The 27,968-nt window shown below is 35.9% G+C and overlaps 1 protein-coding gene and 1 non-coding gene across 3 annotated transcripts in view; both read right to left on the reverse strand.

The window, feature by feature from the left end:
* Positions 1 to 290: 290 nt before the first annotated feature.
* Positions 291 to 394, reverse strand: LOC113441782 (U6 spliceosomal RNA). Its single transcript, XR_003374900.1, has one exon. It is a non-coding gene; the product is annotated as a U6 spliceosomal RNA (small nuclear RNA).
* A 4,018-nt stretch (positions 395 to 4,412) lies between these two features.
* Positions 4,413 to 27,968, reverse strand: part of DCLK1 (doublecortin like kinase 1) — a 171,743-nt gene continuing 148,187 nt past the window's right edge. Inside the window, exons 17-18 of one of the 2 annotated variants that reach the window (XM_026708829.2) lie at positions 15,572 to 15,645; positions 4,413 to 6,016 (exon numbers count right to left, since the gene is read on the reverse strand). In XM_026708829.2, coding sequence (XP_026564614.1) covers positions 5,959 to 6,016; positions 15,572 to 15,645 — 132 coding nt within the window. In that variant the 3' untranslated portion in view covers positions 4,413 to 5,958. The remainder of the gene's footprint in view (positions 6,017 to 15,571; positions 15,646 to 27,968) is intronic. The other variant, XM_026708827.2, reaches the window with a different exon arrangement.

The following is a 27,968-nucleotide window of genomic DNA, read 5'->3' on the forward strand; positions in this document are numbered from 1 at the left end:
TAAAATCTGACTATTATTTAAAATTATTATCTATCCTGCATTTTGGGATAACAGGAATTAACTTTTATTTTTCTATTATTTGATATTACTTCAGTGCTTGAAAATTGTTTTTGTTAATATTCTGAAGTCTAAACATTATCTAACTGAAATCTTCTTTACTTTCTTTGCTGCAGTTCTAGTTTCTCTGATACTTTCTTAAAATGGGGCACACTGGGACATAACTGAGTGTCACTAATAGGAATTAGTTCTTCCTGTCTCTGTAATTATTATTTTTAAGTTATTTTTTTTAAATAAATATGAAAAGCTTCATGAATTTTTATGTCATCTTTGTTCAGGGGTCATGCTAATCTCTGTATCATTCCAGTTTTAGTGTATGTGCTGCTGAAGCGAGCACCATTTTTAAAAATCTTCTTGTCTAGCCTATCAAAATCATTTTGAATTGTCTGTCAGTTTTATGAAATTTAGCTATCCCACACTATTTTGAGTCACCTGCAAAGCTGATAAACATTTTCCCCACTTCTATTTTACTTGCTAATGAAAATGTGGCAAAGGACAAAACCTTGAGGCATTCCACTCCAGTCTGGAGAGTTTTCAAGCCAACTGTGGAACTATTTAATGGACATCTCATTCAGCTCAGTAGCTTGCAAAAATCAGAATGCCATGGCTACCCCCAAACTGCTTTCTGAAGCCAAAATATATTGCCACAGTGGAAGAAAATGTATTGCCATAGTAGAGGGAAATATCTTAATTAAAAAATGAAGTCAGATTGCAGTAAGACCTTTTCTTTTAAAACCCACATTTTCCTCTTGAGCATAATGGAAAAAGAATTGGAGAAAAAAATTGGAACTTTGTTACTATATATATTAGCAGCAGCAAGATTACTGTATGTGCAAAAATGGAAGGACATTTCAATTCCTACTTTAGAAGAATGGCTGCAAAAGTTGATGGGGTTGGCAGAAATGGAAACATTGACTACTCTGCTTAAAGAAAAGAATACAAGTACTTTAGTTTCCACATGGAAACTGTTTCTGAACTTCATTGTTGTAGAAAAGAATGGAACTTGGATTCTGGGTTTTACAGATTAGATGGATAGACTTTTGTTGAAATGGCTGGTTCATATATTATGGTAAAACAAAAAGTTGTGATTTGTTTGTCTTATTCTACTGTAATACATAGAGTCGGAAATCAATGCTTCTTTTTCTTTCCCTACCTTTCTTCATTTTTCTTTGCCCTTCCCGCTTCCCTCTCCCTGTCTTATTTGCTGTTATATTTTGTATTTTATACTACCTTGTAACCAATAAAAATATACATGGAAAAAACAAGGCAAGAAAATATTTTGTAAAAGAGCTAGGCTTTACAGCAGAGGTCTCCAACCTTGACAACTGTAAGACTTGTGGACTTCAAGTCCAGAATTCCACAGCAAGCCAAAGTTGCCAAGGTTGGAGACTCCTGCTTTATAGTTTGCCTTTCAATAAATATTGTGCAAATTGAAGTCCTACATAATTACTTCTTGGATCTTGGAAAGACCTGCAATATGTTTTTGGAAAGTGTCAGCCACACATTCACCTTGATGGGTGGCTCAGATGAATAGAAAAGTCTTCCCAAAATGTATTTGGAAAATAAAAATTGATAAAACAAATACATTTGGGGAAGACTTTTTTTTTTTTGAAAGAAGGCCCAAATTACTTATGAAAAGAAACTTGGTTATAAATATTTTATTTCTGGAAAAAACCCAATAAGTTTGTTAACGGGAGTTAACTTTAAAGAGTATTCAAAAGTTCCTGATTTCTGCTCATGGAGATGTCCTTTTTTTAAAATCTGAAAGGTCTTCTCATTTTAAAATATTGCAATACAATATTTTTTTATTCTGCAAATCTTTAAAAAAATTACCATTTAATTCAACTGTCTGTAGCAGCTATATCCTATATACCAGGGGTTGCCAACCTTTTGGATCTCGGGGACCACCAAACTCAATTTTAAATCCCATGGACCAGAGACCCTGGGAAAATCCCTAAAAAAGTCTGCAGGAAAATTCTCCACCCCGATTCCCTACCGATCGATCATTCTTTATTTGGGATCACAGGATACCATCTCCAGCTCTGTTCTCAGTGGGAGAGAGACTTTTGGCTTCATGCAAGGAAAGCAGCAGAAATCTTTCTCTCCCCCGAAACTCCGCCAGAAATGAGTCTTTGCCAGTGCAGCCTCTTGGAGCAGGAGGCCTTTCAGGGTCCCAAAGACTCATTTCTGGCAGAATTTGGAGGAGAGAAAGAAAGACTTTTGCTGCTTTCCTTGTGTACAGACAAAAGCAGAAGAAGAAAGCAGAAAGAAGCAGCCCGGTGGCCAGGCCCTCCGCCCTTCCCCCCTCCCCTCACTATCTCAGATTGTTCGCAATGCAAATGGTGCAAGCCTCGTGTTCCCATGGGCCATGTGGGAGGCACAGCCTTGTGTTCCCGTGCAGCCTGGATTAATTGTTTTGGGGGGTACTTTGGGGGTGACATTTCTCTGTGGACCACCAACATTTTCTCATGGACCACCAGTGGTCCCCGGCCCACTGGTTCGCAACCACTGCTATATACTACTACATAAGTCATTAAATTATAGGATTTACTACAACAAACTCAGCATTACAGTACTAGAAGCATACATTACGATGTATAATTACAGAATGCAAGAGTATGTCAAAGAATTTTCACCAAATAATAGTTCAAAACTACAAAGGAGACTTTCTTGGGTGTTGGATCCCACTTATGAAATCTATCCCCAGAGCCTGCATAGTATCTTTGTTGCCTTTCCAGTCCAAGTCATTTTTCATTTTGTTAAAAAGAAAGCTTTAATAATGTTAAAACTTCTTTTTTTATTTTGAGTAACAAAATTATATTGGAATAATGACTTTATTTTATATTATCTTTTCCATAATGTAATTCACTTTATTATTCTTTTTACTTTTATAGTATTAATAGCTTTGGAAGTTTTCCATGCTGATTAGGGATTACAATCAAGTTTGATACTGCTAAATTTTGGGTTGGTTGATTGTTTTCCTTAATACAGCCAAAGCTATGAAAAGGATCAGATTAGATCCATCAAAAATTGATACCGGGAATAAAGAAACATCCAAATTAATCATACAATCATCAGAAAGAGGAGAGAGTTCCAGATATTTTAAACTGATAATTATCCAACAAGCAATTATTTCTTGTTACATTGTTGAAATTTATGAAAGTTTTAATGTAAGTAATTGTGATAAAGAAAAAAGTTCTAAAGAATATTAGGAGCAAGAGTGATATTTTCCACATTAGTAAAACATGATCACAATAGCACTTAGACTTATACACAGTGCTTTACAATCCACTCTAAGCGGTTTTCAGAGTCAGCATATTGCCCCTAATATGTTGGGTCCTCATTTTGCAGACCTTGGAAAGATGGAAGAATCTGATTATTTGCCTTCTGGGGAGAATGTATAATATAAGCTGTTGAAACAATGTAGATTCACACATAGTTGTGAAGCATAAAGATTATTTATGAGTCAACTGCACATTTTCACAGCTTCTGCTGCTGTAAATTGAAAAAGTATTAACATCATGGCTTGCACATGCCCCACTAACCAGGGGTGGGCTTCAAAAATTTTAGCAAGGGGTTCTCTGCGTAGTTGCTAGGTGGGCATGGCCTAGTCGGTCTCCTGCATTACAGGGGGGTTGTTTTTGCCCTCCCCAGGGTCCAGAGGCTTTCTTCGAGCCCACCTATGGCCTTCCCAAACTTCCAGGAGGCCCATTTTTCATTCTCCCTGAGCCTCCACACGCACCCTGCACTTGCCTGCATCAAAATGGGCTGCGTGGGGACTCCTGGGAGGGACGGGGTGGGTGGGGCCATCCAGCAGTAGGATTGGGGTTTTTTCTGAACTGTGCAGAATCTTAGCTAGAGGGTCTCCCAAACCTGTGAACCCCCTGCAGCCTACCCTGTCTCTGATTTATATTTGTGCAAATATTATTTATAGTTTTAAAAAATCTCCTTAAAGTTAAGCAATGAAAAATGCAATGGTGTAGTGGTTAAGTAGCTGGCCTAGAAAGCAGGAGAATTTAATTCTACTTCTGCCTTTTCTTGAAAACCGGTTGGGTAAGGTTGGGTTGGTTACTCTCTCTCAGCCAACTCACCTCACAGGATTGTTGTTATGGAAAAACAGGGGGAGAAAAGAGAATTGGTGTGTTTGTCATCTTGAATTGCATATGACAAGAAAGAAAAATCTAAAATAAAATAAAATAAAACCTTTTCCATAATAAAGCAACACATTAGTACAACAGCCAGTTCTTTTCCAATTATTTTTGTATCTGAAATGGGAAAGAAACTCTACACATGAAATTTTTAATACTCTACATTTGTGCTCAGGATTTGTTAATAACACTTTAAAAAGCATAATGTAAAAATGAAACTTTTTTTATTATTCAACTCAAGTTATGGGTGAATGGACCATTTTACAATAATATTACAATTTAAAACCAAAACTATAAAAAGATGCTTAATGTAATTTAAATGTGTTTTTGAAACACTGATGGAACATTTCTTTGCAGATTTTTTTTTAATCCCAGTCTCATACATACACTGTCTCACTAAATTCTGGTAAATATATTTTTACAAACACATTAGGTGAGTAATTGCTAATCATGTAATTTTCAAAACAACAGTTATTTATGTTTGGAATTTCAAGACCTTTCCTTGATTTACAGTTTCAGTAGAATGAATTGTTCTTCTTTCAAAGCATTGTGAAGAGAGAATAAGTATATAGTTAACATCTCAGTAATATTCACAGAAGAATCCATAGTATGTAAAAATTGATTGTGTTTATTGCTGCCTCCTAAACATGTCTTTTTTCTGCACCTGTACATGTGAGCATAGCACATTCTTTCAACTACACCCCCAGAAACTGCATTTCAATGTACAAATGGGGGACTGAAGGCAGTAATTTTGAGATTATTGCCACATCACCCACACTAGTTTGATTTCAGACAGTCCTACTGCCTATGGAACGATTTAAAGAAGCAGAACATACGTTAAGAGTGTTAGAATTTTGAATAAGAAACAGTAAAGAATGGGATGCATATTTCTTAGCAAAATTTAGGAGCCATCAATATTTTTTGGAATCCAGATAGGATACATCTTCTTCTTGACCTTTAAAACAATCCACAAGATTCTAACCAATGTCCATGTATATTAAGTGGGGGTTTTTTTTGTCCCCCTGCATAAGAACAAAAAACAAGTTCTATAAAGATCATAGTGTGTATTTTATGATTATGGAGCACTTAAGTCAGATTACTAATTAAGTACCTGTAGGAAAAATAAGTATTGATAAAGCCCTCATTTTGGCTTGACAAAATTAAAATTAAGCATTCAGAGGATTAACGTATGCTTAAATTATGCATAATAGTTCCTACCTCAATTGATGAAAACATTCATTGCTGTTATCCCCATTTGAAAATTATATATATATTTATATTTATATGTATATCTCAAAATAGCCTTAACCCTTTGAGGATCATATTAGCAGCAAATCACAATCTAGACTAGGCTTCCCCAATCTGGTTCTCTTCAAATGTGAAATGGGAATGCTTGGAAATTCTGGAAGGACACTCCCACCACACCTGTGGATGTCAGGCTGCAGAAGGCTAGTCTAGACAGAAAACAAAGACCATCTCAATCATATAGGAAACTATTGTTATAAAGATACCATTAAATTCCTTTCTGGCATCTTTGTCAAGGAACTGATACAGACAAAAATCAAATGGAAAAATTGCACATGGTTTCAAGAATTGTTGTCAAAATCTCAAAGGGTTAAGCCAGGACTTTCAACAGAAGTAATGTATTAAAAGGGTGAATTGGGTGAGCGAACAGTCTCAGATGAACTTGGTGAATAGTCTTCTGATTCAGAGTTGAGTTCAGGAGGTGGTGGCTGTGGCTTAAAACGTCCCCTCACATCCGGGTTGCGTCTTCGTCGGAAAACCTGCCTCTCCTTATCAAGAGCGGTGGTCTGGCAGGGGCATAAAATGAGAATAGATGAGATTAGGCTGTGCATGAAATAGCAAATCTGACTCTCATTTTTCCTCTTTTTCAAAGCAAACCTCAACCCAGGTCAAATTAACCCCACCCCACCCTCCGCAACCACCAGGTTTGGCTAGTTTTGCAAGCTTTAATCCATTACATGACTCAATTCATATCAAAGTGCATAATCCAACCTATAAAGAGGCAGTGTGATCTCATCAAGCATGTACAGTATGAGTGCATGACTCTGTATGGATGCCATATGTTAGACTTCTGGAAGCTATTAATTTTTTTTTTTAATGATAGGTTCAGGTTTCAGACAAAATTCAGGCTAACCTGCTTTTTTCAAATGAGGTCTCGGCTCTGAATAGAAATTCAATGCAATTTAATCAAATCAGAGAGGTAAATATTTGCCAGTGTTCAAAATAGTGAAAGTATCCATCAAAATACACTGCTACAAATATTGATTTTTGATAGAACAATTGCAACATGCTCACTCCTTCTCTCACTTCATGCCTTACTATTCGTCTTTTCCCTTTAACTCAGTCACTTGTTCACACATTACAGAAGCATGCAGACCATTTCTCCTTCCCATAAGTTTGCATTAAGCTTTCCTCTTGCTCTTTTTATACATTTTCCAGCCAAACAAACTACTCTTACCATTCTCTTCAGTCATATTGGTTGTTTCTCAGTGTGAATTGAATTGCCACCAATTTTCTTGGGCAACAGGTTTAGTACTCATTTTCTAGATCATTCCACCTAGATTCTCCTCACCACTACCTAGTTCTTATTTAGACATAGACACAGAGATACTTTTGGAAAGACTTAAACTATCTGTACAGAAATTCAAGTAATTATATAATAACTTGTTGCAATGTTGGACCCAATAAGCATGTTTTTAATTTTCAGAGTCATTCCAAGTTTTGTTAGTTTGGATGCCTTTAAACATTATGTAAATTTCCTGCAGTTCCAGGAAATGGGACTGAGAATTAGCCTCTAAACTATAAACACTCACTGTAGTAAACCAGGTTCAAAACTACTGGAAAAGCCCAATAAAGCTAAGTGTTGTCAGAAATGTTGGAAAGACTGTTCTGTTGGGCTGATAAGAGTTTATTATACTTCAAAAGATATATCAGTTGTTCTTGAGACATTCACAATAGTTTTTTATGAAAAATCTACCAGTTATACAGTGACCCAGAAACACAGTTATACCCTGAGCATTTTGGGGAACAAAATTAAAACTAAATCTATTATGTTAATGATATCATATCATGCAGATTAGTATTATAGCAATCTATGTTTTAAAATAATGCAATCAGGATTCCAAAATGCAATAAAAGCAGAAGATGGACAAAATTTATAAAGCAAATGGATTCAGTTAAGCTAAATTGTTCCACTAATAGTTTTTTAGTTAGAATATTTGAAGGATTGATAGAAAGTGGCAATAAAAGTTCATGTTTGGATCTTGGAGGGAAAAAAGACAATACTAAACTCCAACTGCTATCGTTTGCCAAAAGTTCTTTGTTTACAGTTGGTCCTTGGAAAAGGCCTAAACGGTTTTCAAAGTTGTGCTTTAAAACCAACTTTATGATTATATTTTAATAGAAAGCAGAAGACATTTGGAATTATATTCACATTACAGAGATAGAATTTACAGTATATAATTCTCTGTAACAAATGGAGAGAATGGCATACATTACTATTCTATGACATACAGATTTGCATTTAAAATATTTCTGTGCACAAAAGGAGTTCATTTAAAGATTGACTCACATCACATCATTTTTATATTAATCCCAGATTCATGAAAAATTCTTTCAGCAGGAAAGTCTAAATTAAAATGTTCACTACAATCCAGGGTAACATTCTCCTGGTGCAAGCATAAGCAACTTTTTGTTTTGATTTTAAGGATGAATTAATCGTCATATTTCTATGCGATTGGGGTTCATATTGTTTAAATCAAAATCTTTTGCTCTTATGTCTAATTCAGCCCTTTGTTCTTCTAGCTACCCAGATCAATAATGTACCTACACATGAGAAGTACAGCAAAATCGTGGTCTGAGACACATCCATAATGCAGTAGTTTCAGTAGTATTTTAGTACTAATATGTTAGCAAAAAAATTATCCTGGTCCCTCTTTTGGGACAATTATTTTGACTTATAATGAGGAGGAGGAGAAGTTTTTTACCTTCTAAGACAAAGGCTGGGATGGTAGAGAATATGAAGTTGTGTATGATGGGCTGGGAGATGTTAAAAGAGAATATATGGAGCAATTACAAATTTTATTTAGCACTATTAGCTTAAAAGATTTATTCCTCTATAAATCTTAATAAACTCAGTTGAAAGTTGATCCTCTATTGACCAATCATTAAGCGGCAGGCTTCGACGGAAGTGACAACAATTAAAGTAGATGTTTAAACTTCAGATCCTCCTCCTATCTTTCTATCTTTGCAAATCATACTTCTTTTCAAGATGTCCATACACCATTTCATATGCTGCCATTTATCTTGAAATGTCTCATCCAGTTTGAGGATTTTTTTTTTTACTTTTTCTCTTTCCTGAGACCTATTTATTCTTTCTTCATATATTTCTTTTGCAACTTTATCTTCATTCATTCTGTCTTATGTAACAAATATACTTTAACATTCTTATTTTATACTAATAATTCATATTTGTCTTCAATCTGTATTCATTTAGCAGATTTAACCTTATTTTTGCATTTTTCAAGTCATACTTGGGTACCACATTCTGATGGTATTCCATTTTTATCCTGATGTGTCCAACTCTCACTACTGCACAGCATCTTCTTTACAGTCATTTCTGCTTCTATTAAATAGCACTCAGTCCTTGCAACAATTCATATAATTAAAATATGCTTTTCTTTCTGTGAGCATCTGGATGTTTCAACATTTTTTCTTCTTTTTCCATATTCTACCAAGACACACATCATTCTACAATATAAATTCATTTACTTGCTCTAGTTTTTCCATTTTATGAATAATTACTCAATTTTCCTGTTAAGTACAGCCTTACTGGTCTTTAATTCACTAATGACCTCCTCACTGAACTATAAAAGTTAGTATTTTCTGTAAAATATTCAGGTTCTCAGTCAGCAACACAGTGTCATATAAATACAAAGTATAGCTTTACTCTTATTCTCTAGTGCAGGGGTCGCCAACCTTTTGGGCCTCAGGGACCACCAAACTCATAATTTTAGATCTCAAGGATCACTAACCGGTTCTGTGGGTGTGGCCTAATTTGTGGGTGTGGTTTGGTGGTCATGTGACTGGCTGGGCATGGCTTGTATGTAAATATTATAAATATGTATATAAATATTGATTTTTTTATAAAAAAGAGCAACTTTTACCCAAAATCAGGCAAAGTAGGCAGATTGAGTTGCTCACAGAATCATTCAGTGATCTATCTATCTGCCATCGGCTAGCTCAGTCTCTCAAATTTGCTTGCCATGAGTCTGCACTGAATTTGCTTGTAAGCAAAACTTCAGTCCTAAGGGAGGTTCAGCTGTGCTGAGCCAAAGATCTAAAGACTAACTAGAAAGCAAGAAATCCAACCATTTCCTGCTTCCTAGCTAATCTAAATCTCCTGGCGCAGCAGAACAGATGATGGTCGGAAAAAGGAAAAATAGCAATTTAGCAGGCAAGTTTACCAGGTAAGGAGTGACTGTGCGTGGAGGGTTCCCCTGGGCCATGTGGGTGGCACAGCCTTGTGTTTCTGCGCAGCCTGGATGAATTGCTTTGTGGGGATGCTCTAGGGTGAGATTTCTCTGCGGCCCACCAAAATTTTCTCATGGCCTACCAGTGGGCCATGGCCCACCGGTTGGCAACTGCTGCTCTAGTGAGTGCACCTTCAAATGTCATCAAGAGTAATCCTTATATGATTATCCATGAATATATTTAACAACTTAAATGGCTTCATACATCCTTGTCAAGATGGTAGAAAAACTAATTACTAACTTGGATAGAAACTGAGGCAAGGAAGATTAGATTTAATTACCTATTCTGTCAGGTGACCTAATGGGTATGATCAGAACTAGGCTATATATGCCATTTGTGACACTAGTTTAGATTAAATGATAAATGAACCTAGGCATATTTTCCTATGAGTCAATCATACACTAAACATGTACTAAAAGATCCAACGTGCTAAACAATTTTATTTATCTTTCCACAGAATTGCTGTGTGTTTCAAGAAAAAATAGAGAATTAACAATTCCAAGTAACAATTCAGGTGGAAAATGTTTACAAAGACAACTAAGAACCTTCTATTGATGTTCTCCAGTACCTAATTGACTTCGGCTATTCTTGAAAATAAGCAGGGTCGAATCAGGTCATTACTAATTTGGTCATATTGGTATGACCACCAGTAAATCCCAGGTCTTAAAGAAGATAACAGAAAAGCTGTTCCATTATTGCGAAAATATTCCTATAGACACCATAAACTGCATTTAATTTTTTTTACTTGCTCAAGTTAAGACTTCCAGAATAAACAAAATATATTATTTTAGACAGATTTGCACTGGCCTAATTGGTATTAAGCACAATTTGTTACATTGTTATTAAATTATAAATCCCTGTGTAAGAATAATTGAACTCCTCTGTAAAAGGCAGGAAATAAATCTAACTAACAAATGAATAATAGCCTCCTAGAGTCTTTTCAAGTGGGTAGGCTATAATACATCAAATAAATAAATAAATACCTTTTTTTACTCCATGTATGTTTTCATGCCAATTAACACTAAATGACTTACAGTGGTACCTCAGTACTTGACTCCTTTAAAACTCATTGAATTTGGCACTTGATATATTTTGACACAAAAATATTGTCCCAAAAATACTGTTCCAAACATACTTTATCATTGTCTCTATCAGCATAAAACTGAACGGCAGTTTTCTCATCACCATTGTTCTTTCCTTTTTTTTTCTTTTGTAAGAAGCAATGTTCCCATTTAAATTCTGGTAGGATAATAAAGCTAAGACTTTCTTCCGTTTCATTTCACCATATTCATATGTTTCAAACAGGGAACTTAAGGATTTAAGTTAAGGTTTTGACAAAAACACTTAACTTCAAAGGTTGAAGCTCAACATAATATCTTCATAATCTTATTAAGATTATACCATATACTAGACATATGATAATTCCTTCATTATAAATTAATCAATCCAAATGTTGTTATATAATGGACAAAATATTGTGCTTCTCTATAGATTCCTTTACTATATTATTTTTGTTAGACATTTGATGGCATCAATGAATAAAATACACTTGCAAGAACTGTTTATTTAAAAGTATGCACTCATTTCTAATATGTTCCATCCCGTATGAAACTGGTATTAGAATATCCAAGTTAAATTATCTTTTGCATATGTTAAATATGTTTAAAAGGATCATGAAATATTAAACATGCTGGCTGGAGAATTCTGGGAGTTGAAGTCCACTCACCTGAAAGCTCCAAAAGTTGAGATCTGATCTGTATTAATAATGAGGTGCAGAAAATACATGACTGATTGTAACAATACCTTAGGCTAGTGTTCTTTAGAGGACCTTACTTTTTCTTTCTTAAATGTCTTTCATTTCCTCTTTTTAGAAGCTTTCTTAATCTACCTTTATGCTTCAGAAAAAGGATAATTCCCAGTGTAACATTATTTCTGCTGTCCCAAAGGTGCTTTTTCAGGTGGCAACTGGACTTTCTAATTTTTCTTTGAAGATGTTTTGCTTTTCATCCAAGAAACTTCTTCAGCTCTGACTGGATGGTGTGGAAGAACAGAGCTGAATAAGCTTTTTGGAGGAGAAGCAAAACATCTTCAAAGAAAAAATCAGAAAGTCCAATTGTCTCTTGAAAAAGCACTTTTGGGACAACCATGACCTGGATGACTGAGAATCCCCTTAGTTGTTATTTCTGCTGTTGTTTACTATAATTTGCATACTAGTTCCCATTACTGATGTTAAAAACAATTTACAATATATCATTCAAATATAATAATATAAGCTATATTGTATATAGTTTATCTGTTATGAATCAATCAAAATTTAATTATGGTCCAAGACAGAACCCAATTAAAAGGCCAGCATACAATACAATAACTGTACAAAAGAAAATTTAAAAATAACAAGAACATCCCAAAACAATTAGCGGTGAATAACATGAAGGAATCAGATAGTTTCTGTAGATATTGATAAGAAGTTTGCAATCTTAGAGATTTCTGAAGGATGGTCAACCAGGAGAAGCATAGCCTACAACAAATACACATACACATATATGAACACACATATATTTCTACACACAAATACAGATACACACGAAAAAACATATTGATTAAAAAAAGGAAGAGGCAAAAAACAACAACCCCAGAACAAAACACAGTACAGCATTTCTAAACAGTTTGATTCTGATGTTTCTATCAGGAATCTGCATGTACCTATCAAATGGTATGATCCATGAGAATAATAATTTCAATTGAGAGTAAGAATCTGTTGAATTGAATTGAATTTCTTTTAGGAAGGAAATTTTGTCAAGCTAAACAGTCATTGGACCAAAGCATAAATAAAATTTTTAACAAAGCTTTATATTTCAATGGAAAACATATTGACAAACAACAGTTGGCAATCACAAATACAAACAACAATATCATTAATCAGTTTCTGGAGTAAAGAAAACCCCTCAATTGCAAAATATTATAACATTTACAAAGAAACTGTTAATATACTGTAAATTTTAAGTTAAGATTCAATTATCTTATTGCTTTATATTCTGGGGAGGGCTAACTACTTGGTGGTAAACATTTAGTTGTAGTCTTCAAATGCGCATATTATTTATTTAACATACTAAAGACAAGATAGATTCCAGATAGTAGGATTGTGGAAACTTCTGCATGAAAACAAATAAAGTGAGTCTCAGTTAAAATGCAGTAGAAGGTCTGAAATTTTAACTGAGCGTGAATCACTGCTTATGACCAATATATGAGCTTAGAAATAAAGGAGATAGTAGATTTAAATTCAGAATCACCAAGCTTGGAAATTTTTATACATTTACTAACTACAGGCAGGAGTTCCAGCTGGCACTGATGTCATATGATCCTATATGATAAACAGTCTTCTATTAATATGAAGCATGAACGAGAATAACATTTCTCTTAGATTGGTACCAATTATGGTGATCTACTGAACATGTACAGTGTAGCCCTTTAATGGCCAGTTTTCTAGTATACATATATTAAAAAGCCATTGGTCAAGACCATACATACAATCTGTAAATGGAGTGAAAAGCCAGCATGTACAATTACCACAAGGACACCATGCCATGTACAATCTTCATATTAATTCTTTTAATAGTTATTTTTTAAAATAATTTTATAGTATTTTGATCTACATACATTATATTGTCTAGATATATGCTAATCCTTGAATGTTATCTTTTTCATGTTTAACTGATCTTATAAGATGGGTTTCATAATTTCTTTAAAGCAGTGTGTCAAACTCAATTTAATTGAGGACTGCATCAGGGTTGTGGTTGACACTGGAGGGGCTTAGGTAGGCCAACTGGGTGGGTATAGCCAGCTTAATGCCACTCACTGGGCATGGCTGACAAGGTGGGTGTGGCCAGCTTGTCACCACTCCTCAAACTGCTGGCATGTTTCCTCTTCGCACTGGGTAGACCGGGCCAAAGCCATGCTGGCCTGATGTTTCCTCTTTTTATATTAATACATTTATTCATATCTCATACACTTTTGAACACCATAGTTATGCTGGAATTAATATAAATTAAAATTATACCTGTGAACAGAGATTTAGCTACTTAGTGAAAGTTGGAAAATTTGAGATGAAGGTATTTAAAAACGACTCAGTGATTTTTGTACCTACTCCCCAAAGCTAGGAACTACAAGAGACATCACCATTAGGAAGCCTCTCCAAATAATGTTTTCTAACATTATGATTATGTATCTTTTTGCATTTTAAATACACAGTGTTCTAAGTAGAGAATTTCAGTTAGTAGATGGGATAAAAACATTTCCAACCAACATATTGTGTTGTGGGTCTGTGTGAAGTCACCCCTAAATATTGCTTCTGATATAACTCTGTTATCCCAATTGATTATTTACATAAAATTGTGGTATTCTTAGTAGTATGCAAGTCATGATCAATCTATATTGTAGTAAAGCAAAAGTTGAAATCATAGCTACCACAAATACAGTAAGTTCTATTAATTTTGTTTGATATTACCAACATTGATAGGCATGTAAACATTTTTCAGTCTTGAATTTTCCAAACAATTGTATGTTATCAATTTCTAACACATCCAATTAGATAAATGCTGATTAAAGATTTAAAATACCCTGACATATAGATATGACCTTGAATACCGACAGAATAGAAACTGAATATATACTTCAAGAAGGCATCCATCCAAATTTTTTCTTCCTATAAAGACTATTTCTGGACAAGAAAGGTAATTTTTTCAAAGGTAATTCATTGCAACCTATTCCAGATATTTTAATTCAAATATGTAGAGGGAATATTTAATTTACTGTAAATGCTTGCATTGACTACTGCCACAATTATATTAATAAAGGTTAGATCTGCACAATCTGGACAAACCTTCTACCACAGCACTGAATACAATTCCTTGAACATAAAAATATTTGTCAATATTTAGTTCATCCTACAGAGCCTTTTTAAAAGTTACAAAAACCCATTTTTATAAAGTTATAAACATGTATAAAAACTGAACATCAATAAATATCATAGACATTTAAATTGGGTATTTTAGATACTGTATTCATCTTTGTAGCAAAAATTATGCATCATTGCAGATAACACCTATTTTCAATTGAATTCTTAGTCACAATCCTACCATATAATAAAAGGTGATATACTAAAAAGAGAGGTATATTCATGCAATATCATTTTTATCAACTTCTTTTAAAAACAGAGTAACAAAAATGTGCATACTTTGGAAACACAAGCTAACCAGAGCACATACAATGCATTATATTTCATTGAACAGCTTCTCAATACTATGTTATGTCAATGCATTGTTCATTCTAAGATAAGGATTGTGGTGGGAAGGGGAAATTTAAAATGACAGTATATAATTTTGGATCTCAGAGAGGAAAAAAAACAAATATAAATGTAGATCTATATGTATTGATATCCTGTTGCCATTTCACAGGTAGAAAAAGAAAGAGCACAGGATATTACATGCCTTAAAAACTGTTAACGTAAAATAAAATATTGCGTGAACATTTAATTTTTCTGTATACACTGTCCTTTTAACTATAGGGAGCACTTGATACTGAGCATGTGCAATGAAGAAAAAGCTTGCAATGTCAGTGTGAAGAATGGGTGAAGAAAGGGAATGAGGGGTGTGGCATCTCAATCAAGATTCAAATGAAACTGATAAAGCAGCATATGGACTGAGTAACAAATTAAAAAAAAAACATGTTTATTCACTGAAGTAACTGGTTAATGGAGACTGCCAGCACGTTGCCATGGAAACACTGACTGTTGGAGCTGTACCATCTCATACCTTATCCAATACATTCCTGGTTGTTGGTAGTAGTCCAAAGACCCTGATCTCTTGATGGTAAACCCGTGGTCCAGCTGAGCAGAGAGAAATGGGCAACTCAGTGGATCGATATTGTGCTAGAGAATTAAGACCTCCAGACCAAAACTGTTCCTTATTTATTAGTGCATATTTATTTTTCAGTTTCACAAGGTAGCACTCTAACATTTTAAAAATAAAATCAAAATAAAAACTACGTATTGGAAATAGGAAAAAAAGAAGAAGAAGAAGAAAAAAACAAATAATGAAGAAGACCCTAGACCAAATAATTTATCTGGCTAAATTAGTATCTTCTTTATTAATGACTACATAGTGCACTTGTTTCAACTTGTAACAGTCAATCATTTGAAGATAAACAAAATAGGGCTGTATAAGGTATCACATAAGGTTTTCCCATTTTATAATAAAAATTTTGTGAGCAGTTTTTTTTCAATATATCTTGTTTTTTTTATAAATCATAATAGCCATCTCTATAATCAAATAGATTAGAGTTTCACAGATCAAAACCATGCTGCTTCATATTGATGAAAATGTATAAATATGAAAATATAACATTTTGACATTCCCACCAATCTCTGTTATTGGTTTCAAAAGGAAACTTTGATCTAGGATACAAAGGAAAATCCTAAATAATTGTGTATTATTACAGTCTAAAATTTAATTTTAAAAATGTATAAGTTTGCATCACTAAACTCTTGTATCAGAATACAAAGTACAGCCTTAATTTATTAATTTGGGAGCAGCATGTTTTTTGAAATTTAAGGAAAAAGAAACTATTCCATTTAATTTCACTTCTGATATAGTAATAAAAGGGTGATTTTATTCTTTATTAAACAATACTTTTCATTGTGTGTAGCAGGGCACCACATAAGTAATTAAAAGCTATTTTAGTCAGGTAGTTCTTCAAAGACAGAAAGGGGAACAAAGCGTATTATACAGTTTAGTATTTGAAAATGCTTTAGCATTTACATACACATGCAGAAAAGAGAACAAAAATATATCCCTTTTGTGTTTATATGTGCTTGGTTAGAGTGACATAAGGGCAGAAGTTTACAATTTAAATTACAAGAGGCAGTTTGAAACCGCTCCAAAAATCAGTTATTTAGTTGTTGCAGTATGCATCTTGACTTTGAATCCAGATCATAAAGAAAGTAATGTTTATTTTCTTTCATCAACTTTTTTCTTATGTAGGATACTTTAAAACACCCCAAATTTTTGAATACTTCCAGCTAAAATGATGAAGGCCTGATATAGTATCTAGTACTATATCCAAGATCTACTGCTGCCATCTATTGTTGTATGAGGGCAATGCATTAATAACATCGAACAGCCAATGTTTAGGAATTTCAAAACAAAATGTTTTATTAAACTGTAATTACTTGAGTGGAGAAAAAGATATTGACTTAGATATTTTGCATCCCTTTTTAAACTCAGCATTTTAAGTATTCAAAATCATACTGTAGCACTAATTAAATTATAAATAATACATAGTGGAAAGTAAAAAAAAATCAAATAAATTATTTGCTCAAATCAGATTCAAGTGCCAATGAAAAGTGCAATTCACAAGCCATTTAAGGCTGTAGAATTGGGATAGCTCACAGATATAAGCTCTTTGCACTTAAGTTGAATCCAGTGTAAGGTATCTATTATTCTATTACAACTGTAGAGTCCTTTTGGACAATGGATCATCTGACATAATGGTAACCCCAGCAGAACATGTGTTTCTGTGTGTGAGACAGAAAGAAAGAAAAAAAGGAAAGAAAGAAAGAAATACGCATCTAGTTTTCTACTTTCATTTAGCTTACATCATAGATTCTGTGTATTTCCTACTGACTTTTTATTGCCTTCTACAAAAAAAGAGGAAGGGAAAATGCCTTCTCCAACTACTGCAGTAGTATGTTTTGTTGCTTGCATCATTCTAATAGGCCCAAGTGCTGACAACATAATGTATCTATTTTTTAATCTACTTAAGGTAAAAACATTTCCCTTTGTGAAAGAAGGAGCAGAGGAGCAGATGGCCAGTTTCCAAGTACTCAAAAGTTTTATCTGAAGGAACCTGTGATAGAAAAGATGCACACTGAGTATTAAGCAGTACCTCAAGTTTTGCGAATTTTCTTGGATTCTTTTGGAATTATGTGAACAGAGGCTCCTAGCCCTCAAAGTTGTGCTGGTTCAAGAAGGAAAAGTCTGACAAGCAGTTATTCTGAAAATACATAACTTCTTAATCCCCCTTACTTTTACTGATAGAAAGGATCACATGTTTGAATGTATAATTTATTAGCTAAAGGGTATTATTAGGACCAATTCAATTCACTGATTAATTGATGTCCACAATTAATATAGCTTTTGTTTTTAATTGTACTTATTGATTTGTGCAGACCTTGATATATGGAAAGAACGCATGGAAAGACAAAAGGGAAATACTGATGGATCAGTATTGGATCATCTAAATCCCAAATTCTGTGTGTCATAGTGACCAGCTCAGGAAGCTCAGAAACATGGACAATTACAGTCTCCAAGCCTGGGCTTAGTATTTGTGAAGCAATGTGGCCCGACTTTCAAGGAGGCAGTGCATTCTGTATAAGCAAAAGACAGTTGTTCAGTTTAGTTTGGCAAGATGGATGCCAGGCTCCAAAACCCAAGACAAACATTTTGAGATTCTTTTAAGCAGTTTTCTTTTTTGTCCCTCACCTATAAACAGAAATCCTGCCAAACTAAAGCAGACTACTTACACCACAAAACATATATTCTAGGAACTATTAACTATTAACTTTGCTGACTCTTACTCCCCTGGAATGCACTCCTTCCCTCATGGAAATCCACATCACATTTTATCACAGTGCTTCACTGCAAGACCGCCCCAAAATTCCAGGGCTGTAGAGAAAATATGTAGGCAAATGTGTTATGTGCCTGTATACATGCACACATTTTTGTTTTTAAAGAATGTTCATAGAGTGTTCTGAACTGAATTTTGGTCAGTTCAGAAGAGTCTGAATTTTATAGTTCTATGATTCTGGATAGAATACACAGTCATCAAGATTGATCTACTAATGGTAGATCTTTCATGAATTAGTGCATTCCCATTGGTGATGATTATACCTGATTGCAGAAACTTCCATAATTGAACTACGCATGTTTATTGAATTTTAAAATAATGTAAAAATGTGTAAATTTAAACTATCAAGTGAAAATGTTTAATTAATTGATCATTATTTAAGTTGCTGTAGTAACTATGGAGGTCACTTGAAGAACAGAGGAAAGATTCATTACTAAGGCATCCATCTAATAAACAAGCCTTGGTTTACAAAAATGTACAAGGGATGGGAAAATAGTACATTTAAAGTTGCAAGATTCTATTACTAAGATGTTCTAACAAAACTGACTTTAAGGTTGCTCAGTGACTCTAGTCTACCTTACAGGGCTGATATAGCTGAATGGTTCAGTTTAAAAAAATTAAAATAGCAATCAAGGCTTTCTTTTATCAAACGTGGTAGCAGAGATATAAGCTGTCATAAATGTAAAAGTTGTTCACTAGTGGAAAAGTCTACTTTAGAGAAGGGAGGGATCTTCTTCCTGAGAACTGATTCTGTTGGGGATGCTTTAATAGTGGATTCCTGCACTAGAGAGGGCTTGGGAACAGATGGTCTCTAAGATCCTCCCACTTGTATTCTATGATACTATGAATATGGTTAGACTTATGTCCAAGTATTCCCTGCCTTTTGGTTCTAGGAGGATTTCTACCCATCCAGTTAATCCAAAGGTTTTTAAAATCATTGCACTTGGGTTTAACTGTAGCTGAATTTACAAGTACAAATGCAAATTTTTGACTTTTACATAATGCTTCCTCATTTTATCAGGATCAAAATTTAAAAATGTAATGTTATTGTAGAATCCAGTGAGTCTTACATGATCCAATATTTGTTCACTCTCATGTAAATCCCACTTAGTTCTTAACTGTGCACAGGAGTTCACTCTTACTCAGATAAGCTTTGGTTGGACAGAAGCATGATATAATGTAACGCTGGAAGCTATTGTTTTTTTACTACCGTGTTTCTCTAACAATACGGCCTCCCCCAATAGGAAGTCCCAGCATGTTTTATAGGCATAAAATGAAATTAAGCTCCTCCCCCCAAATTAAGGCCTATATTAAACATGAGAAATGGGGGGAAATGGCAGGGGGCTTCCTGTTAGGAGCGTCCCGCGGGCAGCCATGCCTTGCCACCAACCTCCCTACTGTCACCAAGTGCAGGAAGGTGAGGCGACGGCCTGCGCCACGTCCGCCTCCCAGCTGAGCCCCGCTGAGTGAGCGCCTCTGCCTGATGCCCGTGCTGCTGCAGTGTTTGGAGGGGGGGACGGGGACAGGCTGGGAGAGTGGTGAAAAGGACGGGCGGCTTCAGGCTCTCTCCACTGGACCTGCTAGCCAGGGAAGCAGCACTGCCGTCACCTCGCCTCCCTGTCTGCGGACGGGTGGGCACTATCACTGCCTTGGGTGGCCTCTCCCGGTGGCCCCTTCAGGGTCGGGCTGGAGGGACTTGGAAAGGCAAGCTCGGGTTGGCCTGGCTCTTTCGCTTGGGAGGCAGGCATGTACCCGTGGCTCGCTTTCCCACCTCTGCCGAGCCCGCCCGGCTCCAGGGGGCCCTGGCAGGATGAGCGGAGGGCCTGGTGGGGAGGTGCTTGCTGCCTTGGCCAGAGCTCCACCGCCGGGCAGGAGGACCCACCTGTCAGCTGCACTGGGTGCCCCAGGTGAAGCTCTTCACACTCCTCCCAGCGCCAGGCAGGAATGGCGGCTGGGAGCTTCTCCCAGGGTGGGCTGATCCTGCGCTGCAGCCCCAGGAGATTCACCTCCCCACATGGGGTTGGGCTGCCCTCTCAGGCAGGGGAGGCTTTGTTGTAGTAGGGTGTCGTTTTTAAAAGAATGGGCTTTGCCTTCGAACGATGCCTGGGAAGGCGGCGACAGGAGCACCTGAAGCTGGGTGTCTCCGCCAGGCTCCGGTTGCAGGGAGGAGCCCTGGCTGGCCCCACGTGGCTGCACCAAATGCCACATGGCTGCGCCAAACACGGCACGGGGAGAAAGGAAAGCAACGGTGGTGGAAGGTCTCCCGATACAAAGTGCCCCACCAACGCTGAGGTCAACATCCAAGCCGTCGCTGCCCGCCCACCCGAGGATACAAGGGGGGGAATTAAGTCACCCCCCAAAAGATGGCCTAGCCATTTTTTCGGGGGTCAAAAAAAAATAAGGCCCGGCCTTATTTTGTGAGAAACACGGTAGTTTTACTTTATTCTTTGGAGCATTTAGTTCTTTAAAACCACTGCCAAAATGCTACTTACCAGTTTAAATTGATATTTGTACTAATATACAATTTATTATTCTTTTAATTATTCTTTTTATTCAGTCACTCCAACTAACAGAACAATTTTTGAAACCCAATTACAGGTTCTAATTTTCAGCTATATGGAACACTAAGAGACAAGCACTAGATGACTAGTTTCATCGTCTTTGGAATTTTTATGATGTGGGAGCCAGATGTTATTCTATGGCAAAGGTGTCAAATTGGTGGCCCATAGGCCGGATATGTCATGTGCAGGCCACACCCATCCTAGCTCTGTGCATGGGAAAAATGTTGTAAAACATCATGTGACAGCAACATGATATGGCAGGTTTGAAACCCATATTCTATGGCATTCAAATCATCTACTGGGAATTGAACTCATGGACCTTTACACTTTAAATGACTATATACAGTGCAGTAGATTTAGCAGCAATCTAGGTCCTGGTATTAGGTGGTTGCAGAAAGGGATAGAGACAGGCTATCAGAATGGCACATGCAACCCAGCTGGCCTTAAGCTCTGTGATTTGAAAGGCATCAGGGTTATCTTATATCATCCCTCCATCTGTCTACCTATGCCTAATGAACCCTGTTCAAATCCTATTTACCTTTTGGTAGTCAATGTAACTAAAAATGCCACAGGATATAACGTTGTATAAAAACAGAGGGAAATGGAAGCCATGTAAAATCCCATACATTGGATTGAATTTCTGAGAATTGCAGGTCATATATTTTCATTATATTTGTTTTTTCTTTATCTCATAAATACATGGTACTTACAAGCCTCAAACAATAATTTATTTCATAGATAAAAAGGGAACTCAGAAAATCAAAGCAAACTTAGATTTTGTTGTGTCTGCTTGAAAGCATCATATATAATTGGATCTTAGTTTACTCAATATAATGCAACCAATCACAATAAGGAAAATAAACTGGACTGCAACTCACTAGTACACTAGTATACTGTTAATTATTTTAAAAGAAGGGCTCATTTGTTTTCATTAATTTCAAAACAGGAAAATGTTATTAATCAACTCTGTAGGGCAATGCTACTTCACTATGAGTCTTTCAAGACATCTGTTAAACCCTAATTACTAGCTCTCCTCTTTAGTAACTACAGACACCACAAGGCAGCAGTTAAGTCACTAGTTGAAGTACTCAGAGAAAACAGTGACAAATTGCTAGAAAGTCATCACAGTATTGAAGCAATTACTTCTTATTTTAGAGCATTTTTTCAGTCTCATCAAAGAGTGTAAAGAAAATAGTTTACTGATGCTGCTGTCTTTATCCATTTATTGAAAATATAACCTCAGAGAAAAGATTATATTAACTTTGGCTGCACAGTATGGCACAGAGAGAGATAAATTTCATTTAAGAATCTGAAAATTGGATGTTTATATTTATAAACATATATTTGTTTGATATTATATTTGTTCAAGAAAAGTTGGAAAAATCCATTAATATTTAATATGCATTTGCATAAATGGCAGATGAAGAGATAAGTGCCTAAATATCAACATCAACAGTACTCAACAAAGTTTGTCATTGTATTTTTCCTTTAAATGTCCACATCTGACAGAGGAAATAGAAGAGAGATGCAAATATGCCATCAAACTCACAAAATGTCAGCTGTTTTTCATTTTTAAAAGATAATTTTCTTTGAAAATCTTTCATTCTTCCAGTGTCAAGAGGAATTGGGTAAAATGAACTTCTACAAACTCTGTAAAAAAAAAGCAACTCTAAACAGCTGCTATACAATTTCGTAATTGATGTTAAAAATGTCAAAAGTATGCTCACTTTTACTTTGGGGTTTCAGAAAGGGCAGCTGATTTTAAAAAATGCCATATTTAAAGGGTTGATTGAAAAAGGTGGACAGTTTGTTATCAGACTAACAGTGGGAATGGTGCTGCATATTAATATGTAGTGCATGTGTAGACATGTAGTAGTGTAGACACAGGACAATATTTAAATAGAATCTAACTATAAGGCTAACTATACTTCTGTAAGGTACTTTAATTAAAGAGTCCTTTTCATTAAGCCAGAGGCCTCCAAACATAGCTGGCTAGAGAATTCTAGAAATTGAAGTACACAAGTCTTAAAGTTGCCAAGTTTGGGGACCCCTGCATTAAGCCCATATGAAGAAGATGGAAGCTTTGCAATAGGAATTGATCTTCCCACCCACTCCAGAATACCACTTTCAGTGAACTTCAGGAGAAGACAAAGCTTTAGATACTTTTGATCAGTGAATCAAATTAAATGTTTGTAGTGTAAACTTTTGAACTGTTTTAATGTTTATATCTTTGTACTGTTCCAGACCTCATATTGGATGAAGTTACAGGATCCTTGGTACTCTCTGAACTTGGTGGTTTTCTTGCAGACGTTTGATAACAACATCAGTTTGGTAATGAAACTTCTGCAAGAAAACTTCCAGGTTAGAGAGCCCAAACGATCCCACAATTCACCCCTGAGCTACAAATATTCTCTTATATTGGATGATGTTATGTATACAAAATAATTTGTCCTTTATTTTTGTATTATTTTTTGAGTGCCATTCTTGTGTGGAAAAAATTAGAACGGCAAACCTTATATTTGTAAGAAGAATGAACATTTAAAGCAAATGGGGAAGCCTTGTGGATACATAAGCCATACTTAGATTTCATATATTCAGCATGTCCTTTCTAATCCAGGCAGGGGTGGGATTCAAATATTTTAACAACCAGTTCTGTGGGCATGGCTTAGTTGGTGGGCATGGCTTGGTGGTCATGTGACTGGCTGGGCGTGGCCAACTCAACATCACTCACATCAAGGCACACAAATTCCTGCCTGGCCTCTCATGATTGTGGGGATGCTGCAACAGTCGTAAGTGTGAAAAATCATCCTAAGTCACTTTGCTCAGTGCCATTGTAACATTAAATGGTCACTCCACACAAGCAAAGTACCAGCAGACCTTCCAGAGACAGGAAGTCTAGTCCTGCCAAGAATGTAATAAGGGTTAATGGAGAGGCAGTTTCTGTAAGCAACACCAGAATATTTCCTTCCTGCCTTCCTTATAGGATTAGGCCAGTAATTTCTTCTAGCAACCGGTTCTCCAAACTGCTTAGAATGCTAACAACCAGTTCTAGTGAATAGGTGCAAACTGGCTTCAAGCCTACATTTAGTTTCCTTTCTGTATTAAGTTGTGCTTAATTATAAGTAGTCCTTGATTTAGTAACCGTTTGAAATCACCTCTCTGGTTCTGAAGTTCCATCAGTCACCTCCCTGTGGTCACATGACCTCATGTCAATTGTTTGGCAATCGGCTCACATTTATAATCATTTAAAGTGCCCCCCAAATCATGTGACCACATTTTACTACATTGTTTCCAAAACCTGGCAATTACTTTTGAATTTTGGTAAAACTGTCTCATAGCAAACAATTGGTTTGCTCAATGATTGTGACGTTCACTTAACAACCACCCCAAAAAAGGTTGTACAATTGGGTTGGTCATGTAGAAGATCTGCTTAAGGTCATCGTGACTTATCATCACAATAACTCCATTAAGGTCCTAATTGAAGGACTACTTGTACTGTACTTACATCCATTTTAGGAGTGGTGGTGGCACAATGGCTAGAATGCAATATTGCAGGCTAACTCTGTCCATAGCCTGAACAGCTCAAGGTTGACTCAGCTGTCCATTCTTCCAAGGTTGGTACAATGAGGACCAAGATTGTTAGGGCCAATATGCTGACATTGTAAACTGCTCAGTAAGTGCTCTAAAGCAGGGGTCTCCAACCTTGGCAACTTTAAGACTTATAGACTTCAGCTCCCAGATTTCCTCAGCCAGTTCACTTCGCTGGCTGAGGAATTCTTGGAGTTGAAGTCCATAAGTCTTAAAGTTGCCAAGATTGGAGACCCCTGCTCTAAAGCATTATGGAGCAGTACATAAATCTAAGTGCTATTGCTATTGCTGTCGGATATTTTTGTTAAGGTATAAGGTAGCATACATAATGGACTCCATCCCACATAGAAACATTTTAAACATTACAATAGATGCAGAGGTGGTATTCAGCAGGTTCTGACCAGTTCTGGAGAACTGGTAACGGAAATTTTGAGGAGTTTGGAGAATCGGCAAATCCCACCTCTGACTGGAGATTTTACACTATCCTTCCCCTACCACGCCCACCAAGCCACACCCACAGAACCAATAGTAAAATAATTTGAATCACACCACTGAATAGATGGGTACATACAGAACAGAACATTTGAACTGGATTAGAAAAATAACAAATATTATTTTATTTATTAACGTTGTATAGTAAAGTTGATGAAAGTTAGAGCGGTTTGCGAGTGTTATCTAGCAAAAATATATAAGCAACATTTTTAAAAAGTTAAATGGAACTGCAGGGTTTTTGTTCAAATTTATAATGAACCAAAACAATGGAGAACTATAGAATAATGTAAGTCCAATAGCAAATTGATTTTTTTTTGTCTTTTAATGACCCCGTAATCCCTTGGGGGCTGGAGTTGGGGCAACTGAATGGAGCTGAGTGTTTACTGCCCAGATGCTCTTCCTTTCGCCAATGAAGAGTTCACAGCTAATACTTACTCATTGTACCCAGAGAGAAAAATATCTGCCGCTACCTAGGATCAAACTCACAGCCCCCTGATTGTGAGGCGATAGCTCCACCTCTAGGCCACTACACCACCATTAGCAAATTGATAAGGTGCCAAAATAACACAATGCTAAACACAATGCAAAGATCTGTGTATTCCTTTATTCCCATAGCATTTTTATTATCAGTTTGAAGCTACAATGCAATACCTTTTCTTATTTAGAATGTTTGAACTATCAAAAACAATAAAATTTATTGCAAATCTTGCAAATTAAATTTAAAAGAGAAAAATAAACACAATAAAGAAGGCAAAAATGGGTGCAAAAGGGACTAGCAAAGCATTCTGAAGTTGTAAGAACTATGAAAAACAGTGCAGAGTAGAAGAACTGAGCGGTACATCTCACGGGCAAGCGTGCTGGCAGTCCAATTGAAAAGAGTTTCAGCTGGACAGTAAAGCATATACCTGGCAATTCATATGAAAAATGCATACAATGGGATGCTTTAGTTGTGGGAAAGCTATGGTGGTTTCCCTATTTAAAAAAAAATAAAAAAATATGGACAGTATGTTAGATGATGCCATTAACGTAATAGGAACAATAAAGTCCAAAGCTAAGAAAACGATGACAAATTATCTTCCATGGTAAGGAGGATGAATTTGCCAATTCTGCCAAATAAGTTTTTGTTTTTTGTTTTTTACTTCTGCTGACTTAAAATCAGCCTCTGACTATACAACAGCTACCCAAAGTGTACCACCTACAAATGCTGGTTGTACCATCTACGATTTAGTGAAGCTAGGGAAGAAACTCTGATCAGTCTAATACGGCAAATGAGCATGTTCAATGAATCATTATGATGTTTCAGTCTGGAGCATGGTTCTGGGAGGCATAATTATGGAAGAAAGCTTAAAATGTAGGCAGACTTAAAGAAAAAAAGATGGGAACATTAAAAAAAATTGACCACTCCATTATATTTATCAGTAGAATTGTATATCCTGCATATGTTTGAGTGATCAACAAATATTAATAATTTCACTACTATTAAATACATGTTTTAAATGTATGTTCTTGGCAAAGGGTCAAGGTAAAACTAATTCATTTCTATTTGCACTATGATATACAGATGCTACGTTAAACAAGTCTCATAATCTCCCATATTATATCCTGCTAATACAACTGAGCATGTTGAAAGACTTATGTTGACTCTATTTAAATCTCAAGCCACTTGAATTTCTGCCTAGAAGGGAGCACTTAGTCTGTGTGCAAAATAAAGCTATTTAAAATGTAATAAAATTCATGAGCATATATCTAAATGTATTCTGGAATATAAAAGACAATACACCAATAGATTGATCTCTATCCATTTTCACTCTAGGATGTCATTTTATGATGACTCACTCACTCACTCACTCACTCACTCACTCACTCACTGTCTGTCTGTCTATCTATCTATCTATCTATCTATCTATCTCTATCTATCTATCTATCTATCTATCTATCTATCTATCTATTTATCTATGTCAGGGGTATCAAACTCACAGTCCATGGGCTGGATGCATCACACATTGGCCATGCCCACCCCCATTTTAGCAAATTTAGAGGAAAAAAAGTCATAATAGTCACATGATGACAATGTGATGATGTGAGTTTGACATCCCTGATCTATGTCATACCAAATCATCATGAATCTTTTTGGTGTCCTTAAAAATGGAATTCATTATGGCTATTACAGTTTCACTACAGTTAGGGAAAATCCTAAAATTGCTCAGGCAAGGAAATTTTAGGTAAATTAGTACCTTGACTTCAGCTGGGATGACAGTGCAGGTACCAATCCCTCAAACACAGAACATTGCATGGATTAGCCTTGTGTGGCATAGCGATAATGGGAGCCTTTGAAGTGACCTGCACAATGGTGTGATTCAACCAGTGTAACAACCGGTACGGTGATCGCATGTGTGCACACCATTTAAAATAACCCATTTTCAGCTATAATACTTACATTCTACTGCAGCCCCTGGTGAGTGAAATAGCTGAAGCACGGCAAAACTACTCTGCCATGTGAATCAGCTGTGCTCCAAAACAAGGAAATAAAAGCACAGGGAGCAGGTATGGGTGGGCAGGGGCGAAATGATCACCAGAACAGATTTGGTTTACCTAAATTGATCCAAACCTGCAGAATCCCACCCCTGGACCTGCATTGAGCCAATTCAGATAATATGGCCAAACCAAATTAAGTAAGCAGCCATATCTATATCTAAAATGGCTTCATTTCTGCATTTATATGCGTATTTTATTCATTACAGTGTCTCTTGCTTATAATTGGGATGTGATTTTTTTTCTTTTCATGAAATACTCTTTAAAAATGTTCATCTCAGTGAATTTGTGTTGAATTTTTCTCCTCATAAGGACTGATTTTCAGTAAGAAATATGTATGCTGCCAAGCAGT

Source organism: Pseudonaja textilis, chromosome 7, assembly GCF_049901715.1.
Source record: "Pseudonaja textilis isolate UNSWEBS1 chromosome 7, rPseTex1.2, whole genome shotgun sequence".
In the NCBI taxonomy this organism is placed as follows: domain Eukaryota; kingdom Metazoa; phylum Chordata; class Lepidosauria; order Squamata; family Elapidae; genus Pseudonaja; species Pseudonaja textilis.